Source organism: Ambystoma mexicanum, chromosome 11 (assembly GCF_040938575.1).
Source record: "Ambystoma mexicanum isolate Mex_15411 chromosome 11, UKY_AmexF1_1, whole genome shotgun sequence".
Taxonomy (NCBI): domain Eukaryota; kingdom Metazoa; phylum Chordata; class Amphibia; order Caudata; family Ambystomatidae; genus Ambystoma; species Ambystoma mexicanum.
Window position 1 is genome coordinate 453247881 of NC_090934.1, and position 23270 is coordinate 453271150.

The 23270-nt window shown below is 47.4% G+C and overlaps 1 protein-coding gene across 1 annotated transcript in view; it reads right to left on the reverse strand.

Annotated features, from left to right (window-relative positions):
- Positions 1 to 20003, reverse strand: part of LOC138505001 (tolloid-like protein 2) — a 160150-nt gene extending 140147 nt beyond the window's left edge. The window contains exons 1-3 of the mRNA XM_069625360.1: positions 19898 to 20003; positions 19616 to 19717; positions 9929 to 10030 (exon numbers count right to left, since the gene is read on the reverse strand). Of these exons, the coding sequence (XP_069481461.1) occupies positions 9929 to 10030; positions 19616 to 19717; positions 19898 to 20003 (310 nt within the window). The remainder of the gene's footprint in view (positions 1 to 9928; positions 10031 to 19615; positions 19718 to 19897) is intronic.
- Positions 20004 to 23270: the final 3267 nt, after the last annotated feature.

Genomic DNA, 23270 nt, shown 5'->3' on the forward strand with positions numbered 1-23270 from the left:
ACAGAACACCCCTGCCAGTGCTCTCAATTTGGAAGCAATGGATGAGAAGCCAAGCTAAGGCTTTCAGGAGGTGATGCCGGCTAGTTTTTAAGTACAGTGAATCCCCAAAGCCCCCACAAAGGAATGTCCACACACTATGTTAGGTGATATAACAGCTTCTTATAAAAACAAGATTCAGCAATATATATATATATATATATATATATATATATATATATATATATATATATATATATATATATATATATATATATATATATGGGATACATTACTCACCGTAATCGTATTTCTGATGCTTGTATCTGCTTAGATTCACATGCTGTGCATAGGCCGACATCTGGTGGAAGCTGCGGAGTATTACAGTTTATTTTTTGAAACCGAAAATTGGGCGTCGACACAGGGCGTGCCAGTAATACTATCCCTAGTGTGACGTCCACTGTACCCATGATCCCTCACGCGTCTAGGACCCTCAGATTGTTTTTTTCCGCCATGCTGGTCGGAAGCACTGAGCGGAGTTCCCTGACTTAGTCAGATTTTGCTAATATTGTTATATATTTCCCCGTTTATTCCACCTCTACGTCGAGTCTCCGAACATCGACACTCGACGCCGGATCGGAGAAAATTCAACCGTCGGACTACAGCGATGGATTTGGGCCTCGGAAGGCCTCTGGCCTCGGGCCGGTCCTCGGAAGTCCTCTGGACTCGGCCCTGCAAGTAGGGAGAGTAGGGGGTGGCACATATCCTACACTCTGTTTAATATAGGTACATTACTTATATTCCTACACTCCCAGCCCGCTGCCATAGGGTGCGTATGGAGGGTACCCCCTTTCAATTTTGCCCCAAGTGCAACCGCAAGTATCCTTGGGTTGACAGACACGCCACGTGTAACCTCTGCTTGCCGAGGGACCACCCCGAGGCGAATTGCAGAGCGTGCAGTCGGATTAAACCGAAGACCCTTAAGGACCGTTCGAAAAAGCGTTGGGCCCACCACGCCAGGCGACAATTCAGTAATAGATACACTAACTGCAGACAGTTTGAAATAGGCATGTGAATTCTTAAGTGAGGTGTATCAGCATAGAATAGGGAAGAAAGTCAGGTTAGTTGTGAACAGTTGCAGAATACCAGAATGCTTTCTTTCAATGAGATATACATGAGATATACAATTCTGTGTGAAGAACCCCCGCCCACCACCTAGGCAACCTGTAATGGAAAAGTTAGGGAGTAACATAGCTTGTCATTTACAGCCCCATCCAATAATGTTCAATGACCTTCTGCTTTCTTTAAAAGGTTCTACCTCCCCAAGGTACCTAAGAGGCCACAGGAGAACAGGATCCAAGATGAATCTGGGACCCCTGGACGACTCCTGAGGCTAGAAGATGCTCTTCCACGTCACAGTACCTTTGGTGCCTTGGCAGGCAAAGTTGCAGAGTTTCCTGGTGTCACTCAATGATTCACTCCGAGGATGGACCCCCCTTGGAAGAAGGAGTCACTGTGAAGCTGAGTCCAAGAAGAAAAATTGAACCAAAGTCTTTCTGAAGTGCAGCAGTTTTACTCTTTGCGGTGGTCTCCTTTGGTCGACAATTTCTCCGACTGTAGAAGTTCTGTCCTGTGAAGATGAACTTGCTGTGGGCTCCTTAAAGGCTTGGCAGATTAGAGTAAGAACCCTGGGACCTTTAGGTCGTTTTTGGTGTCGGGTTTTGGAATATCATGGTTTTTTGACTTTGGTGCTGCAGCCGCAGCATGGACCTCTGGACAGCTTCTGGCAACCTGGACTTGACCACTGTAGTGGACCACAGACCCTCACCAAGATCCTCGGGACATCTTTGTTAAGCTTCTGGTGGCGGGAAACCCACTGAGAGACCTTACTCTTTATTCAGCCACTCTGGACACTTACCGGTGGGAGAATGTGGGCAGTATTGATGGCAAGGATGTCCCTTGAAATGTTCTTAGGCAGTTTGGAACTTTCACAGCTCCAGGTAAATCAGCAGCAGTATGCCAGAGTACCCCATCTTCTGGGCGGTAGACAGAATCAGCTTTCAGCAGTCACAAACGCACCTCTGGACCCTGGGTGACACCAATGGACTTCTTTGACCCGAGATGTCCGGTCACTCATCTTCAGGATGCACAAAGACCCCTTCTCCAGACAAAAGACGCACAGGACTGGCTGCCAGGGTACCTCTGATGAAGAGTTGCAGGTTGCAGGATGGTCCCTCGTAGCTCGGTGAGAGGTCTCCTTTGCAAGTCCTCTCTAGATCAGTCCTTGGAAGAACACAGCAGCTTTTGGATTACATGAAGAAAATGCAGCTGCTGACTTCTCATCCAGCTGGGCTTCAAGAAACAGCTTCTTCTTGCTTCAGCTATGACTTCAGCATCTGAAAAACTTCAAGATCAGCTTCTGAACAAATTGGTAAGTGAGAGGTCCCAGATATACACATACGTTCCCCAGTCACACAGGCGGAGCCAAGTTCAGTCAGCCTATCATGAAGAAAGGCATTCAGGCAGGCAGCGAATTAGGCTCATAGGCAATCAGGCCATTCACTCCACCCAGACACCCATAACAAAGAATGTGGATTGGGACAAATAGCCAGCCTTTCAGCATACTACACCGTATTCATGTCAGTTTCAGTCAGGGCTGTCTCGTTCATCGTGTCACACACACAGAAACCAGACACCCAGAACAGAGAATGTGAGTTCACTTCAGACTCCATTCATACAGGTCCCAACACTAGGGTGTACCCACAACACACAGCTCCTGAGAATACTCCAGTCAGACTGACAGGAGTCACCCCAGAGCCATATACGGTATTTCCACCCAACAGCCAGTTAGGACGAAAAGAAACAGAAACATATATGGTGTTTCAACTCAACAGCCATTCAGGTGGAAGGGACCGAGTCAGGGCTTCCTAGGACTTTAGGAAACAAGGTAACAGGCAATAGAAAACAAGAGGCCACAGTGGCCATCTTCCCTTTGTGTAGGAATCTATTGATTCCTATGGCAGGGCCTGGGTGTCCCAAAATGGAGGATGCTCAGAGCCACTTGCAAGTCATCATGTAGCTGCCACCAGCCCATACCCTGCTCTATAGGCAACACACAGGTGCCCAAAACACATACATAGGAGGTATGAGGGTGTACCCCCACCCATGGTTGCCATAAGGGTATCCCATGGGTGTTGTCCACCAAAAGATAAAAGGAAGAGCTGCACTGCCAGAGGTCCAGGCTGGACCTCAGTGGCAGAAATCATAGAGAAACACACACAGAGGAGTGGTAGGACAAGGACAGGAGGCCATGTCCCCCCATTAGGCATTTCCAGCATCACAGTAGGACACAGTTCTATCAATCTAATCTTGTCACAAACTAAACTTTTATCTATCTTCGAATTTCTTGATGTTTGAGTTAAGATTTCAAGCCCTTTGTTTTTGATTTCCCATGATAGACTGGAAAAGATGTGGAAGTCAATTTCAGCAATGTCCTGCTCCCTCTCCACCCGGTTTTCCTGGGAAGGTTCATTTAATAGTGGAGCTTCCAAGTTAGTGTGTTTAACCCAATTGTCCCGTGTTCCCGGTTAATTCTTTTTTGACGGGACATTGCTGATAGGTTTGGGTATTGATGAGTCCAATCAATTAGTAGTTTCTAAACTGAACAAATTAGATTTAATCACACCATTCGTCAGCAATAATTGGTATTTTAAACTCATCTGAATACTGTTAGATTCCGACGCATAAGCACAAGCTTTTTCTTTCCTAGTTAATGCTCTGTGCATCTTAAGTCAAGCTTTTTTTGATTGGCCATGATTTAAGTAAACTCCATGGTTTGGACTATGGGCTTTAGTCAATCGTATGGTAGCTGCTACTGCAATTTCACCGACATCATTAATTTCAGTCTCTAAATCAACAATCTGTGGGGGAGTGTTCATCATGTCTATGAACTCATTACTCTGATCACCTGGTTCTACTTTGGGATCCTCTCCCATTGATGTCTGCCGATTATTAAGCAAACCTTGATGCTCAGTATGTGCAAACAGAACTACAACTACCTATTTGATTATGCCCATTTTTAGAACCTGATGATCTTTGTATAGGTTGTTGCACAAAGTGAATTGCACTTTCAGAATAGTTAGTGCCTCCAAATCGGATTGTTCATTTTCCTCTGAAGATACTGATTAACTGAAGGAGTCATCAAAAGCAGGCGAGGAGGCATATAAGATTTCCCCTATTTGCTCGAGATCCAGAGATTTCGACATATTCATCCCGCTCATGGCTGCAATACTAATTATATTTCCCAAGGTATGGTCATCATTGATGTTTCTAGGGTTATTTACCTGAACAGAATCACCTAGTGAATTACACTGCAAACTTAGAGCCATGATTAAATGAGAATTATTATCAACTGGTGCCAACATCAATGAGTCCTCAGTTATTGGCACAAATTGCTCCTACGATTGCACCGTAACTGATGTCTCAATTGGCAGGTTTGTTGGAGGGAGTCAATAGAACCTTGGTTTGAGAAATGCTGCTTTTTCACTCTGTTCCATTCGCTAAGTGTTCTTCACATGTTTTTCCTCCACCGTTGTCACTATTCCCTGAGCAGATGAGTTAGCATGCAGTTTACTGGTAACACGTTTTTAAAGTTTCTGCTCGTGTCTGTGACGTGTTTCTTTCCAGTATTGCTTGCGCTTCTCAATTGGTACAATTTACGAGTTGCTGGCATGATTAAACTTGTCTATAATTGTTTGACAACTCACACTCAAATCTGCTTTCCAACTGCCACAACTGCACTCCAAGCGTGTAGCAGTTTTTAAGGTGAGCCATGCCTCCAGCTTAGTAGAAACAATGAAAAGACTTCCCAGCTCTGAATACAATGTTGCAGCATCTCCTGCCGCAACTGCCCTTGCACTCTGGGCATTCACTACTCCAACTTGTTTCTATCTGTGATGTCAATCTGTTTGGTTCGGTCCAGCATACCCATCGAGACTTCTTGTGCTGGGAGTGATGGAGTGTGCAACGCATGTCTTTGGTGATAGGATGAACAACTAATACTTGAGAAGTGTGTCTTTCTGTGGCATTTGTGACATATGTGAGTGTGTGGGTGTCTTTGTGTCTGATCAATTCTGAGACAAATACTGCACCTTATTTGTAAATATGCATGAGGATACGATTGGCCAGAGTGAATATTTATTGATCTCCCAAAGCCCCAGTCACACCCATTTTCATGTAGTTAATCAAACAACCATGCTGCAGCCTCCACTGGTCCAATGTGTGATCTTGTGCATGTGGCATGTACGACTCTACTAGTTCTAAAATACCCATGGATAATTCAAAATGCATCTGGATTGGCCTCCTAGCATTTGTACTGGTTTCTTTGCACATAGCCGGACCGTATTACCCTCCTGCTTCGGTTTCTCCCCCTTACATCTTCTCCCTCTTCCCTCTCCCACAAGCCAGTATTTCCAGTTGGAATGTTTACACAAGTTCACCCCTGCCAGAAAGACACCTCTGCTTCCACCCTCCCTAGTCCTAATCACACTACTTTTAAGTGGTATCAGTGAATGATTGATTACAGGACCTTGACACAATATTGCTAATTGAAGACTAGTGACTTCCTACCAAACTTCAATTTTAATGTGACAGACAAGTAGAGCTGGCAGAAGTTGCAGGAGGCCCCACTTCAAAGCGATGTTTGGAATCCTCTCGTCTATGGCTAGAAAAACCTGCCTGTCCCGCATAAATTAACAACAAAAATGCATTGATCTGGTGCAGCTAAAGGTTTACAGATGCAAAGGGGCTGCGGGAAAAGGTAAACACTTTTTTGAGGCACCAGCAGTTTTAGTTAACGCACCAGAGACGTATTTACAACAAAGACGAATAGGCCCGACCTATTTCAATTTACTGTTTTTTATTTTTTAAATATAAAGCCAATTTTGTTTTCCCGAGTCTGACTGATCCACAACACTGCCAGAGTAATTTTGAGCTTTTAGCAGTCAATCCACTCTGGCAGCAGAAGTCTTTCCTACCCAAAATGATATATGCTCGATATTTACACAAGCTGTATTGTTAGTGTGAGCTTTGTGTTAAACAAATTAAAACAAGGAAAGACATACCAAACCAAGTGTGCGTAAGGTATTTGGTGATTCAGTCATACAACTATCACAGACATATGACAGATATAAAGCTCTTTGGTAATTCCATTTTGCCCCCTGCTAACACCAGCGCTGTAACTATGAGAAGGGGGTTGGGTTCTTTTCATTCAACATTTGTATCAGCTGTGCTCGTACAACTTGCTTATATTTCATATGTAAACTGTACCATTTGACAAGACCGGATGTAGAAATTTAGTAATGTTGCATTATTAGTACTGACCACTCTAGGTGCTTCTCAGAGTGACAGCAGGCAATTTGTGAGAGAAAGCAGATATTAGCATCGAAACCACAATTCCTCATTCCTAACTTCTCTCACTTGTGTCCAGTTGGCAGACAGCTTGTGCTCTAATTGTTTCCTCTAAAAGATGTCTTTCTGGGCTAACTGAATGACAATTTACTGTAACAAGTAACTGTAGTGCACTCAGCTGTAGAACACATTGCCTTCTCCAAATCTTGGGCAGCAGGGATCTGAAAACACTCTTTCGACTAACATAACATAGAAGATCTCAGGCTTGAATTAATAGAGAGGAAATAATCATGTTCTAAACCCTGCAACCTTAAAAACATCCTTATAATGTTATGGAGCCAAAATGAGGGACAAAAAGGGGGTGAAGTTGTGTAGTTTGGGCAACGCAGAGTTTGTTGAAGGGGCGGAATCTACTGAAGGTGCAAAGTCTGGCAGAGGTGGAGTAAAGTTGGGGGGCAGACGCACTTATTTGGGCCTAGGGCAGCTGAAAGCCTAAATACGCCACTGGCGCACCTTTGTATCTCCGGAGCACATATCTGATCAAAAGCACAATATACTATAAGGAATGGGGAGAATGCATTCAGTGTAACCTAGGTATATGACTTCTGTTTGGAGAAGAAGCCATGTGTTGCATAGATTTTAATAGTTAATATGTTTTGCAAGGTAATTCGCAATACGTGATTTCCCACTTTTTGTTATTGAGGTTGCATAACATGAGCTACACCTCAAACTTCATTATTCTCTAAAATGATTCACATCCCCACACCAAAGAGCAGAAGGGGAGTAAATCATGTCCTTGCTAACAACAGTTTTGTAGAGGTCTGCTTTTTTTGACCAGCAAATGTGCACTTAAAATGACACAGGCTTCAGTTTGTGAGGACTGATGCTCCTTGTGGGAATATGTTCACACAATAGCCCCACTTTATTGTTTCTTTCTGCAGGTAAAATACCAGTTATAGAATAGAATAGGATGGAAAAAGTTAATAGCTGTAGATTATCAGGGGGCAGGTTTGTTGGCCTCTGCACAGCAGAATAAAGAAAGTCAGGCCAGCAAAGGGAGTGGGGAGTGGAGCCAAAACCACAAATGGCCACGTAAAAGTTACTGAACTTTCTTTTTCAGAGTCACAAGGGGCCTCCGAAGTAGCAGGGATCAATTTTTAACTGAAACAATGAAAGGCCCTAATGCTGGCCTGAAAATTACATTCCAGATTGTCACCATTGCTTTTGTAGGTGTCAGGTTTCCTTGGAACATGTGGAGGTCCCAGGTCATAATATCCCAACCATGAGCACATCAGCCGGTAATGGGGTCATATGCCCTACACTCCATAATTGGAGCACAGGCTGCACTCAGAGGAGGTGCAGGTATGGTGACATGAACACCTGGTTTTGAATCACTCTCATTTGTACCTTTTGCAGTGATCATCATTAGCCTACTGCACAAGTCAGACTCGCTGGATGAATGAAACGTAATACGCATTATAATCCTAGCGAGGACGTCCTCAGTTTCATTTCTAACCCCACGAAAGTGAAAACAAGGGGATGAATTTTTGACACATTTGTGTCACATAGATGGGCTTAGGCTTCCTTGAAGACAGAAGACAGCTTTGGCACTTACAAACATGGGCAAAAGCAGGGCTTTATGTTGGCTGGGGCTAGCCGGGGCAGAGCGCTGAGAATCTCCAAAAACGGCCCTTTTCACTCTGTCATGCATAATACCCAGCATGGTGTTCGCTGAATAAGTCCCCCACACACTGTTGCAACGGATTGTTTGGTAGGGAGACCACTGGGAAAGAAGTCCATTCAAGACAGGCAAGCTGCCTGCTAAAGCAGAAAAGCTTGCACCTGACCCATGAAAGAAAACTCTCTCCAAATTTGCATACGTGGTTTCTAGTTTGATGCTCCTTTACTGGTAGGACGTTATCATAAATTAAATAAGCAGAAACGCCAGTGTGTATTATGTGCTCAGAAGGGATGAAGGCTTGAATTACTGTTACATATATCTCATATATAAAAATCTGTGTTCTTTTTTATGTTCCCAAAATGCTCTTGAATTTTATGCAAAGCACCAAGCAGTTTACATTGGTGATACTTGTTCTTCTCCCCTTTCTCACAGGCGCCGTCCTGGATATTTCAGGGCCAGCTAAAAATGTCATGGATAAGTTATCACCTTGAGGTCTGTCGTTAGGCAGCATTACCACATTTCAAATAATACAACCTTAATATTGAGAAGGCAGGTTCCTCCCTGGAGAATATGTGCCCATTATTAGACCTTATTACTATTATGATTATTATATTTATTGAGCGTGGACCTAGCTTCCAGAAGCAACAGAGTGCTTCACAAAGGTATAAAACACTACAGATACTCAACTGATTGCTTTACAGAGGTATACAAGAGTACAGATGCATAACGGAATGCTTTTCAGAGGTAAAAACAGAACAGATATAAAGTGGGGGTAGAATACAGAGGGTCACAGAGGAGGGGTAGAGCTCTACAGGGTGGCGTGGAGGAGAGGGGCTATCGCGTCTAGCAAGCCAGGTGGCATAGGAGCGACGTGATGGCCTAGCTGTTCAGGAGGCGAGACTCCTTGATGAGGTGGGTCTTGAATTATTTTCTGAATTGTAGGAACATGCGGGCGAATCTGATGTAACAGGGAGGAGGTTCCATAGTTTTGGGGCATAGGCAGAGAAAGCATGTTTTCTGGTCCTTTCCTTTTTGCAGCAGCGCATTTCAAGTTTGCATGTGTCCTGGCTTCTGGTGGAGGCCTTATTTGCAGGTGATTAATAGCTGTAGATTATCACAGGACAAACAGGTGAGTTGAAATCCTGAATTAGATCTTTAGAGCTATTAAGCACGCTGGGCCTTGGCCATTTATTTACGAAATTAAGGGAATTTACTTGCTGATTGACTAGATTACATGAGGAGAATCATTTACAAAAGGAGTTTAATTCACACTATGCAGACTGGATGCAAACAAGACCACCTGAGACCTTACGGGTGGCTCAAAGTCACTAAAAGGTCCTAAAACTTGGCTTCCAGACAAGATTTCAAACTTTTAAAACTCCTTTAGAAGAAGCCAATGAAGGACTCAGCCCATTAGTTCCCTACCATGAGCACAGCCTCCTATTGGGGGCACTGGCACTGTGCTTCTGTAATGGGAGCACTGGCGGCACTCACTGGAGGTGCCGGAGGTGACATTGGCACCTGTCTTTACGTCACTTTCATTAGTGCCTTTTAATTGGCAGCGGTGTATTGGCCTATAGGGAATGGTAGATATTTCCCGGGAGGCCCCTGCACTTTGGGCCTCTTTTGTGTAGTAACCTGTTTTACTTCCAAATGTTCCAATAGGAAAGGGTTGGGCTTGCTGAAAATGTGTAATATGGGGTCACTTTGAAAGTTATTTCCAGGGCCTCTTTTTTCATATGTGGCTACTCGAGAAGTGACGATCACTGGAAAAATTAAACATAATAAGCAGCCCCAGGTATTCACCCCAATTGCCACATTCCTCTCTAGCAGGTAGTGGGGTCTTCAGCACACCTTTCTCACCTGTGTCCACTGTTACAGTTGCAGCAAGGAAGTCCTCGGTTTCATCCCCACCTGTATTCTGAGCTACAGTCGCAGCGAGGATTTCAGCCTCTTTCCCAGCACCTGAAAGAGTAAACAAGTGGTTAAATTGTTGACACAGTTTCTGCGGAGAGATGGGTTTAGCGCACCTCAGAGATGTCAAGCTTGGTAATCATTGACACAGGAATGAGTAACTGTTAAACCCTACCGGGATGATCCTACAAAAAACCCACTGACCCAGATCCTATTGGTTGTATTTCATACGAAAGGTGCTGGAACTCAGTGCTGAGGCAGCCAAGTGAAGAGCATTAGAAAGTCGGCAGCAGACAGAATTGGACTGGCTTATTAGGTTATTGGCCACCAGCCGATTCAAATTTGATTCATGTCGGCCGGTTTTGTAAACCACAAAGAGGGGCCGCCGAAATGTAAAATACACACTTCAGGTCAATGAAGATGCTGCATCATGTGTGTATGTGTTACTCAACAACTTTTTTTCCAGTGTTTGAGTCGAGCACCTCTCTAGACAGCATTTAGACTCAGGTCCCGAGGCAGGGTGCGCAAAGGGAAATTAGAACTGGACATTTTATTCACTTCGTTGTTACTTCACTGTAAGTTCTGACAGTTACATTTGAATTAAACAAAAGAACCAATCGCAATAAGCATACAGGCCCGGGGGGGGGGGTTTGTTTCCACGTTCCAGATCTGGCTGGCACCCGCCGATGTGGTGTCACAGGCATCCCGCTCGACTGTTCATGTTGATTAGACATGTGATGTGAGTGACATCACGCAACTTTTCTTGGGGGCTGCCTAGGCCTCTGGGTGGCTGTCTAGTACTTTCTACTGCTCTGGGTGTGGCCAGAAGCAAGCCACACACCCGGGAGAGCAGATCTATTTGGAGCAGAACTTGAGATGAGCACGGTAGCAGAGCATGAGTATGACGACGAGACAAGTGTGTGAGGAGCGCATGGGCAAGCCTGGAACGTGGCCTTCTTGAGGAGAGTGGAGACACACTGGGTCGCATTACAACTGTGTCGGTTTGGGAACAATGGTGCCGGTAAGCCTACCGGTACTGTTGTTTCTGTATCGGCACAGTACAACTCTGCGGGCAGGTGCCGACCCGCCCGCCAGGGTCAGACCTGTCGGGCGGGACGGCACCCACTCGCAAAGTTCTCACGGGAGCACCAGCACCGTTGTTAATGTGCTGGTGCACCTGTGTCCCCATTCCCATGGAGTCCCAAAGGATTCCATGGGAATGGGGACTAACAAAATTGCCGGCAGCTGACTTCCCGGCCACCATTCTTGGAATATCCCAGTGGCACCAGGAAGTCAGGCGCTGGTAATTCTTTACAGGTCCAGCGGCTACCTGCTGGTTTTCCAGCGCGGTTACCGGCAGACCTGTAATCAGGCCCAGTGTGTGCATGTGGGCCGACGTGCTCTGCTCTGCTGCTGACTATTTGACTCACTGAGTCAGTCAGAATCAGTGTAGAGAGCGAAAAAAAGAAGTGAATCACAAAAGGTTGCTTTAATATGACAGGCCAAAGCTCACAAATAACCGCTAACCTGGCTCCCTGGCCTTACAGACTAACACAACATTTTTTAACAATCAATTTAATAATGCAACACTTTCAATTCCCCCCAACAAATAAATAATGAATTTGTTCCACTTCCTCCATACCTATCATCCCTTTGTCCCTACCATCTCCTTACCATCTTCTCAAGGCGTCCCACTTTCTCCCCGGGGCCATGCCCCTCCATCTTTAATACCTGTTCCCCGGGGTAGCCTGTTTGTGCAAACAGCACCACCCCCATCATTTCCCATGCTATTCCCCCATTGTGCTTCAGTCCCCCCTCATCTAATGGGACCATGCCCCCGGCAAGCAACAACCTCAATACCCTAGGACTCCCCTCTACACCAAACTCCTTCCTCCTATGACCTGCAGCCAGGCTGACCTGCTACATCAGCAACGAAAACTTTACATCACAACTTCCCCAACTAATACCCCAACCTTTCACAAGAAAACTGTCCACAAAAACCCTCTACGGCCCTTCAACTCTAAGCATAAAACCCATGAACCTCTTGGGGGGGGACCAACCATAAATTCCTAATTAAAACCCCCACCTCCCCTGGAATTTGAACCCTTGCCGTCCTAGAAAAAGAGGGTGAGGGCGGGGACAAACGCTCTTCCTAACTGTCACCTGCTTCCGAACCTTCGCTGCCCCTTTAAATACCCCTGGGGAGCGATATGCGCAGGCCAGCTCGTTGGCTTGTGCAGTGCCAAAAATAACCCCGGGGGAACACTTTGCGTTCCCCCTGTATCCCCCCTTTGGGCTTACTGCACAAAAACACCCAGACTCGCTTGTAGTGGAAAAGGTTGCTTTAATGTGACAGGCTAAAGCTCACAAATAACCGCTAACCTGGCTCCCTGGCCTTACAGACTAACACAAAATGTTTTAACAACCAATTTAATAATTCAACACTTTCAGTTCCCCCAACAAATAAATAATAAATTAGTTCCACTTCCTCCCTACCTATCCCTTGGTCCCTACCGTCTCCTCACCATTTTCTCAAGGCGTCCCGCTTTCTCCCCGAGGCCATGAGATCCTAAATTAGATCTTTTAAGCTATTAAGCACACTGGGCCTTGGCCATTTATTCACGGAATGAAGGGAATTTACTTGCTTATTCACTACATTACATCAGGAGGCATGAGCGGATTCATTTACAAAAGGATTTTAATTCACACTATGCAGACTAGATGCAAACAAGACCACCTGAGACCTTACGGGTCGCTCAAAGTACCTAAAAGGTCCTAAAACTCGGCTTCCAAAACAAGATTTCAGACTTTCACAACTGCTTTAGAAGAAGCCAATGCTGGGGTGTCGCTGTGGAGCAGCCCAAGATGGCTGCCTAGCCTTTCAGCTCCGTGCGGCCTCGGCATTCATCTGCTCCCATCTGCGGTTCCCGATATTGTGAAGGACTATCGGCTGGCCGAGTTGTTTCTGCCACTGCACTGGACATTTTGTGCGATTTTGGTCTCGATCGGCCCACCTGGGACCTGGCTGGCGGCCCTGTCGGATTTGGGCCTAGCACTTCATCCGGCCCCTGCGGTTGCCTAACATCCGCCCCTCCCTCCTGCCTGACTCCTGCGTCCCCTCCCCGCTCCCGCTTCCCTCCGCTCTGTGAAATCACGGCGGGTGCCTGGGGGGTCCTGCTGCAGACTCCGCCACACTGTGGGTGCCACCTGCTGCGTCAGTGATCATCGCGACCTCCCCGGCGCCGACGACACGGAGGATCCTATCGCCCCGCTGCCGCCGCGGACCAGGTGAGCGGGGGCTGGAGCGGTGGGCGTCGAGACCTCTGCCCGCTGTCTGTGACACTACTGGCCTGTACTATCATAAGGAAGCGGCCCTCACCATACTGTCTGCCCACTTTCCCGCTGACAGTGTCGCCGCCTCTGCCCGCGCCCCCCTAAGAAAGATCCCGCTGGCACCCCCATGCAACCTGTACACATAAGGAGGCCGCGATCGCTCGCCATCACAGCCTTGCCGCTCCACTGCTGACTCTCTGCTATCCACGGCAGTCCCCCACCTGCCTCTAACCGCCTACCACCACCGAAGGACACTGCATTTGAGCCTGCCGGTCGCGGCCCATCTCAGCTCTCCATCCTACCCATAAGTGGGCCCTCAATGCAACCGAGCCCACCACAACGACAATGCCTAGCAGAAATAAGGCGGGGGCCCAAGGAGGTACAATGGACAAGTCCCTCGAGATGAGCCAGCCAGCACATCATCGCCACAGGACGAGCCAGACTTAACCCTGCACAGTGCGGTCGAGGACCCTGACCTCACCCTACTAATGTAATCCATGGCTAAAAACGTTGCCTCCTTCCATGAAAAATTAGACGACATCAATGCTAACGTCGCCTCGCTTAAGGCTCGAGTGGACCAGGCAGGATCGAGGATCACTGAGGCGGAAAATAGGATCTCAGTGAACGAAGATGGCATCACCGCGCTCCAGGACACTGTGGCCTCCCTAACGCGTGACATGAAAGGAGTCAAGGCAAAGTGTGACGATCTGGAGTCGCGCTCCCATAGGAACAACTTGCGCATCATCGGGGTCCCTGAAAATGCCCTCAAGGGGCGGATGGAGGACGCAGTGGAGAAACTCCTCAAGGCTAGTTTTTTCTTACCGGCTAGTACCTAACTGAAGAGTGTAGTCCTTCCTTAGTGTTCACTAGGAAAATTGCATGTAAAAGATGGCCGCTGTATTTTCTTGCCGGCCAGTATTTAATCGAAAAGTATAGTCCTTTCTTAGTGTTTACTAGGAAGTGATGAGCGTTTTGCTGCACTTGGTGAAAACACATGCTGGTGCTGCACGGTCTTCTTTCAAACCCCGCGAGTCATTAGCGAGGAGTTTGTTTCTCCTAATCTAGAGGAGAGCATGTTGTTCTTGAACTTTAGTAGCTACATTACTTTTAGTGATGTTGGTGGCTATTATCCCTTTTCCGCAGTTTTTTACTTACTGAACGTTGAGGTGTTGTGTACTATCTCTCACTACTTGGTCACGTTCAGCATGTTTTTACACATTTAATGGCTGTGAAGACCGCTGGTGTATGACACTACTGTTTGGAATCATGAGCTCTAATGCACAACCTAGGCTGGGCTTGAAATGGTTTCTTTTCTTCCCTTTTTTTACACATTTGGGAGCCGTGGTGTATCGGTGCATTTTAATGCTCTTTGAGATGGTTGGTGACCGCCCTTCTTATATTACAGATTGGTTCTGCGTCCTCTTTTTTCCTCTTTTGTAATTATCTGCAGACTTGGTTGTCACTTGCGTGAAGGTAATTTTTATTTAATATATCCTGAACAATTCATGACTGTTGTCCTGTTGTGATCTGTGGCTCATTGGTAGTGTGATGTGTCCTTTCTAGGTGTGACGATATTTTCGGCGGATTGAGACGCCTTTTGAAGTATCTTGGTTTTTCAATGAAGAAAAATTAGCCTATCTGTCATTTACAGACGTGCGTTGAAGATTCACCACATTAAGGTAAATCTAATTGGTTTAATTTCTAAACCTTTTTGTGGAATTGTTCTCTTGACTGAGTCAACTCCACTTTTACATTTGGTAATGCCCCATCCCCTGGGGATTTGATTAGTTTCCTCTGTTTCTCTTCTTTGCAGGCTGGTTGCCTGAAACTACCCATTCAACACGGTGTTGAGAAGAATAGTGGATGTTTTAAAGGTTCCCCTGAAGAATGTTCACCCGAAAGGGGCTTTAAAGAACAGAAACATGTTGGGATTATATGTTGTTTTAGTGACACATTTAGGTTTTTTCTATGTACTGTGATATGTGATTTCGTCTGTGTCCATTTGTAAGTGGTTTATTTGAAATTTAGCTTTTTAGATTTTGTAGGTTTTAGTGGTAGTTTTGTACACTGTGTTAGGTGTGGGTAGTATCTTATGTTTTAATTTAAATATTCTGTATTAAACAAAAATGTTTTTTGAAATTTGGAATGTTGCACGCAGTCTATGTTGTCAAGACCTGTAGTGCCGGAGAATCTGTCAGAGGTGTCTAATTGTTGGGGGAGAAGGAGGGGTGGAAGTAGAGAAAGTTTACCATCTTATCCTTCTTTTATAATAGAAACTCCTCAAGGACCTACTGGACGACCCTGCCCTCTCTCCGTATTTCACGGTCGAGCGGGCTCATCGGGCCCTGGCTCCACGCCCCAGACCCGGCGGCATCCCCAGACCCATTATCGCCAAGATTCTCAACTACCGTGACAGAGATCTCATCCTCTGCCTGTCGCGGGAAAAGGGAGACCTGCGATTTGAAGCCCATATGGTAAGAATCTTCCCGGACTTCTCGCTGGCGGTGCAGCAGGAAAGGCGCCAGTTCCTATGCGTCAAAAAGCTGCTCAGGGAGCGCAACGCCCCTACACCATCCTGTTCCCGGCACGACTAAAGATTACCCATGATGGTAAGATCTTCTTCTTCACTGTCCCTGACGAAGCGGTGAAGTTCATTGAACTACATATAGCTCTCCCCGGGCCACGAGCCGACCACACGCCATAGACTACACAGCCTAGAATGTTATTAAAATGTCCACGGATCCATGACTTTTGATGTGTTGATGGCAACCCCACCATGTCCACTCAATAACTGCGGCCTCTTGCCATGTGTATGCGGGCCACAGGCTAGCTCCTTCACTGCTTCTTTGCCTTTTTCGAGTGTAACAACAGGCATGACACCTCCGATGGAGTGCGCTGGGAGGCATTCAAGGTCTTCATCAGTGGGATGTGCATATCTAGAGAGGCTGGGGTCCTCAAGGCCATAAAAAATAGCTTGCAACAGTCAGAAGCGAAATTAAAAGAGCTTGAGAGGGCATATGCCACCTCCCCTTCCCCGACTGCACTGGCACAGATTAGAGCGGAATTAGAAACGTTCGAGTCCCACGCCCTAAGAGAAGTTTGGTACTTCGCCCGCCCTGTGGCGGCCAGGAAGTATAGTGAGGGGGATAGGCCGGGTAGAACACTGTCCAGACTGGTCCGAACTGAGGGGGGCAGGAACCGCATTGATTGCGTCAAGGACACACGTGGCACCATGTGCTGGTCCGACCAGGATATCCTCGGGACATTCACCACATTCTATACGACCCTGTATGGCCCCCAGCAAGAACACAGCCTGCAAGACACTGACGCCCTGTTAGATCAGATCCCCATGACCCTCCTCTCCCGCGCGACCTCCTTCAGGCCCCTATCACCCTCGATGAAACAACCACGGTCATCTTGAACTGCCCCAGGGGGAAAGCGCCAGGCCCCGACGGCCTCACCTCGGAGTTTTATCGGGAGCATGTAGCCATTCTGGCACCCAGACTCCTGGAGGTGTGGAACGAATCCCTAGAGTCAAACATCCTACCCCAATCCATGCGTGAGGCGCTTATAACTGTATTACCGAAGCCAGGTAAACCGTTGGACGAATGTGGGTCTTATAGGCCCCTTTCTCTGATCAACACTGACACAAAAATATTTGCCAAGATCATTTCCAATAGGTTTCTACCCATTATGCCCCACCTAGTCCACCCCGACCAGAGTGGCTTCGTGCCCGGCAGATCCACCGCCCTAAATATCCGCCGCCTGTTCAATGTTCTGGCTAGAATTGACCCCAACGCACAGGCCGTGGCGGTCACCCTCGATGCCCAGAAGGCATTTGATATGGTGTCCTGGCAATACATGTGGGCGGTGCTCCACAAAATGGGAATTGGCCCACGCATGAGATCGTACATCAAACTCCTCTACACAAGCCCCGCAGCCAGAGTCCTGGTCAACTCCAGGGCCTAGGCCCCCTTTGCTCTCCACAGAGGTAGAGACCCGGCTGCCCACCTAGATCCGATATTGAGAGACTTAACCAAAAGCGGCACCTTCTCGGGCTTCACCATAAATTATTCCAAATCTGAAATCTTCCAGCTCACCCCGTCCACTACACAACCGTCCTGTGAATTCCCCCTTCGATGGTCACCGAGAGGCATCAGGTACCTTGGAGTGCAGGTGTCCCTCACTAAAGATTCACTGTTGGCTGACAACTATGCGGCTGTGGCGCAGCTTGCTGAGGCTCAAATGTTGAAATGGCGCAGTCTCCCACTCTATTTGTCGGGTAGACTATCTCTAATCAAAATGATTATGGTACCTAAATTCCTCTACGTCTTCACAAATGTGCCGATCTGGCCCAGAAAGCGATATTTCAGGAACTTACACGCTGCGTGTGCCCAATTTCTGTGGCACTCGGGCGCGGTTCGTAAGAAATGGCAACACATTACTCTTCCCTATGGTAACGGGGGTTTCACCGCCCCCGATTTTGCCAAATATTGGACAGCTGCGCAGGCCCAACACGCCACATACTGGTACATGTTCTCTGACCCCCTCCCCCGCTCGTGAAGCTCGAGAAACTAGCAAGCGAGAGCGTTAACACCCTTATCCTCCAACACACATATCACGCCAACGCCCCGGCAGACCCTGTAGCGGCCACTGTTAGGGCCTGGAAATATATCTTGCAGATACAACCTGACCACCACCCGTACTACAAATGGCTGCCCATCTGGCAGTTCCCGGGCCTCAGCCCTACACATGATAAGCTTTTAATGAAACACTGGCATGATCTAGGCTATCGGGCCCTGACCGACTTTTACCCTGACGGGAAGTTTATCACTCCGCAGACGTGGCGCCCGGAACACCTATGTACTGCATTGGAACTGCTACAATGCTACAGGGTGAGGGTGGCGTTCCGCGACTGGTGGCCCTTATACCCAGATGAGCCTCCGACTCACCTGAGATCCAGTATATATCAAACTCAGCTGGTGCTAGGGGGATAGTGTCTGCGCTGTACAAACTGTTGATGGCCGACCCCACAGACATGCCAGTCAAGGCGCGAGATACGTGGAGTGAGGAGCTGGGCCTCCCCATCATGGACGCAATGTGGGGGACAATGTGCACACACACTCGGACCACCTCTCTGAATGCCAGGCATAGGTGCATGCAATACAAGCTCCTTAACAGACTATATTACACACCTCAAAGACTGGACAGGTTTGAACACACCCAAGCCCGCACGTGCCCTAAGTGCGGTTCTCCTGGTGCAGATCATACTCATATGTTCTGGTCCTGTGACGCGCTGGGCCCATACTGGAAGGACATAATTGAAGCTCTCTCAGACATCACAGCATCCCGTATCCCTGCAGAACCCCTAGCTGTACTGTTCGGCCTGTGGGATAGCCCGGAGTTGAGGAAAATGTCTAGATTTCTCAATGTTGCCACCATAAAAGCCAAAAAATGCATATTACAATGTTGGAAGCGCCGATCCACCCCCTCGTTTGAGATGTGGATGAGGGCCCTCACCTGGACTCAAACGTGCGAGGAGGACTACATCAATACCCTCCCGCTGGCCTCCCGCCCCAGAAATGTGTAGACGGAATTTTGTACATATTTAAATAACAAAGACGACCTAGAACTATTGTCCTCCCCTCCTCCTGGTGATCTAATCTAATCCACTGGTGTGCCGCTTGGAGCTGGGCAATGGCCCCACCGGTACCTACCTAACATTCCCATGTATTGCACTACTATGTATATATCTGTCACTCTTGCTATGCTGTACAGTGTGTTGATTGTCTGTTCTCTCACCATGCCAATAAAGAAAAGTAAAAAAAAAAAAGAAGAAGCCAATGCAGGACTCAGCTCATTAGTTCCCTACCATGAGCACAGCCTCCTATTGGGGGCACTGGCACTGTGCACCTGTAATGAGAGCACTGGCGGCTCTCACTGGAGGTGCCGGAGGTGACATGGGCACCTGTCTTTACGTCACTTTCATTAGTGCCTTTTAATGGGCAGCGGTGTATTGGCCTATAGGGAATGCTAGATATTTCCCGGGAAGCCTCTGCACTCTGGGACTCTTTTGTGTAGTAACCTGTTTTACTTCCAAATGGTCCAATAAGAAAGGATTGGACTTGCTGAAAATGTGTTATACGGGGTCACTTTGAAAGTTATTTCTAGGGCCTCTTTTTTGATATGCGGCTACTCGAGAAGTCACACTCACTGGAAAAATGAAACGTAATAAGCAGCCCCAGGTATTCACCCCATTTGCCACATTACTCTCTAGCTGGTTCTTCAGGACACCTTCCTCACCTGTATCCACTATTACAGTTGCAGCAAGGAAGTCCTCGGTTTCATCCCCACCTGTATTCTGTGCTACAGTCACAGCGAGGATTTCCGCCTCTTTCCCAGCACCTGAAAGAGTAAACAAGGGGTTAAATTGCTGACACAGTTTCTGCAGAGAGATGGGTTTAGCGCACCTCATAGACGCCAAGCTTGGTAATCATTGACACAGGAATGAGTAACTGTTAAGCCCTACCGTCATGACCCTATAAAAAACCCACTGACCCAGATCCTATTGGTTGTATTTCATACGAAAGGTGCTGGAACTCAGTGCTGAGGCAGCCAAGTGAAGAGCATTAGAAAGTCGGCAGCAGACAGAATTGGACTTGCTTATAAGGCTATCGGTCCCTACACGCATGCGTAGCGTTTCGAATTTATAATTAGTTTGGAACGAAGAGATTAACATCTGTTCTCCCTTTTGCTGGTCAATTTCATTATACGGCAACCGTTCTGCAGTGATCCGCAGACGGCGTTGAATGCTCAGGCTAAGTTGTCAGCGTGACTGGCCACACTACAGCTAGGTTTTCATCAGAATGGTAACACCCACCTCCTGAGGAAGACGTTCAGTTAACCACCGCTACACGTCGAAACCGGTCGAGAGATAAATTCTACAGGGATGTGATCTTTGTATCTGTTCTTCCTATCCACCCTGACAGTAGATTGTCTGTGAATTATTTCTATTGTTTGTAAACACGCAATAATGTGTGTCATTATGGGGACTAGTTATGAATTCCTTTTCCCCATTGGTTCTTAGCATGTTTGTTGTGTCTTTTAGTACTTTGGATGTATGCCACGGTATGATGAGTTGTGTGTGAATGAATGCATCATGTATGTTGAGTATGAGTGATGATGTTTTAGCCAATTTTTGGCATATTGTTGCTGCTGTTTTGAAATGTTAAAATGATCAGTGAATAATCATTTTCTGTGATTTCTTCACTAGTCTTCCATTTTTGTATCAATTTAAATACATTTGGATACATTTTTTCTAAATATACTTTTCTCTGGACATATCTTTTCTGTTTTTTGATGTTATTATAATACTCTGGTCCAGAGGCTAGAGTCACCCTGCTCTTTTCATTATTAGGCTATCGGCCCCCGACCAATTCAAATTTGATTCATGTCGACCGGTTTTGTAAGCCACAAAGAGGGGCGGCTGAAAGGGGTGCAAGAGGGCAAGAGGTCGGGGGGAAAACTGGCTGGGTGAGACTGTTGACATGTTTTGTCCCGGCAGCAGTAGCCCAGTAAGGAAGGAGATGAGGAACATCGGAGTGGAGGCCAGGCTGCAGACGGGTGATTGCAGGGCAGAAAGAGGTGAGCGAGAAGGGTACTGGCCAGCGGCTTGGCAGAGGGGGGACACAGGGTTGGGGCCAAGAAGGGAAGAGTCAGGGTTGCAAGGGGCGAGGAGAGAGATTGGCGGTCAGGCTATGGGAGCCTTGGTGGGGGAGAAGGAGATTTCTGCGGTGGAGGTGCAGACAGATAGGGTGATTGTGCCCTTGGCACCCGAGATACAGGTTACAAATGAGAAAGTTGCAGAAGGAAAGGGCAAGGAGAAAAAGCTGCCATACATTGGTATTGCGAAACCACTGGGAGCACATTTGATGACAACAACGAAGGATAAGATCTGGGCAGGGGAATTTGTGGACGTGTTCAAGCTGCTTCATAGGGAGTTGAGAGCGAAAGAGGGTTCTAAAGAGGAGGAGATGGAGCTGGCCTTGAGTCCAAAGGTGCCGGTGACAATCGAGAATTGGACATTGGCTTTTATTGTCTTTGCGAGTGTCTATTGTGAGAAATGTCCAGAGAGATGTGTGGCTCTTTTGAAATACATGGACGTGATTAGAAAGGCATTCATGAGTTTCGGGGGCTTCGCATGGGTGCGTTATGATGAAGAATTTAGGGCAAGGATGGCAGAGGACTGACAGGCGGTCTGGGGTGAGATAGATATGGATCTCTGGCTGCAGTGGATGGCACCAACGAGGCCAGCCCTGACATTGCACACTGCGAGTGGTTTGCCCGTGCCTTTCTGGCCCTTTCTTGGTCGCCCCGTCCACCAGGGGGCAGAGGGAGGAGGCAGAGGGCAGCCCTCAGTGGCATGCTGGGCCTTTAATAAGGACGGTTGCACAAGGACGGAATGTAGGTTTAGACATGAATGCAGTAAGTGTGTGGGGAGGCACCCAATTACTCAATGTTTCCATCAGAGAGACAGGGGGAGAGGGCAAGGAGCAGGGAGGGCGGTTGTGGGGAAAGGCTTTTGCTCCAATTAAATTGGAGCTGTTGGAGAAGTGGCTTGATTTTCTCCGGACAGGGAGGGGGTCAGAGATTTTGGGAGATGATTTTCGTTATGGCTTTAGGTTGGGTTATCAGGATACAAGGGTGCAGCGCTGGGCTGAGAATTTGAAGTCCGCTAGGGAAAATGTGGAAGTGGTAAGAGAAATATTGGGCAAGCAGATAAGAGCAGGTAGGGTGGTAGGGCCATTTGCTGATCTGCCAGGGGATTTAGTGGTATCCCCACTGGGTGTTGTATCCAAGAAGGTCCTGGGGGGATTTAGGTTAATACACCATTTGTCATGGCCAGAGGGCATGTCAGTAAACGATTTTATTGCTCCGGAGGAGTGTGGGGTTGTATACGCAAGTGTGGATCAGACAGTGGGTTTGGTGAGGAAGGCTGGTGCGGGGCCTTCATGGCCAAGTGCGACATTAAGGTGGCTTTCAGGTGGTTGCAGGTGCATCCGGAGGATTTTTAGCTGCTGGGAATGCAATTTGAGGACTGCATCTACATTGACAAGGCCTTGCCGATGGGGTGCGCAATTTCTTGCGCCTTGTTCGAGCGTTTCATTTTTGCAGTGGGTTTTTTCAGATAGTTATGGATCGGAAGGGGTATTGCATTACCTAGATGACTTTCTGTTCATTAGTGGGGCGGGCAAAGAAAAGGAGTGCGGGGAGATGCTAGGGATGTTTCAGGAACTGATGGGAGAGTTGGGGGTGCCGTTGGCAGAAGACAAAAAGGAAGGACCGGCAGTAGTGTTGACCTTTTTAGGGATTGAATTGGACTCAGTGGCCATGACCTCACGCTTGCCGCACAACAAGGTGAGCAGACTGATAGGTTTGTTTGAGAAAGCGGTGGAAACTCGGAAGATTACACTAGTGGAGATACAGAGGCTGGTGGGGCATTTAAATTTTGCATGCAAGGTGGTGGCCCCAGGGCGGACTTTTTGTAGGAACATGGCATGGTCTATGGCGGGAGCAAAGTGCCCACACCATCGGATGAGGGTGTCAGGGGCAGTTCGGGAAGACTGTAGGATTTGGTCGCGTTTTCTGGAGAGTTTTAACTGTGTGTCCGTGTGGCTACAAGGGGATCCGGTGTCATGGGAAGTACAGATATTCTCAGTTGCAGCAGGTGCGGGGGGGGTTTGGAGTGTTTTGGGGAGGAAAATGGTGAGCCGAGAAGTGGCCATCGCGTTGGTTGAAGGAAGGAAGAAGCATAGCATTTCTGGAATTCTTTGCTTTGTTGGTTGCGATGGAGTTGTGGGGGAAGGAGTTGAAGAACAGGAAAGTGAACTTCAACATTGACAATGAATGCGTGGTTCATGTAGTGAACAGGCAGTCGGCATGGGTTCAGAGGGTGGCG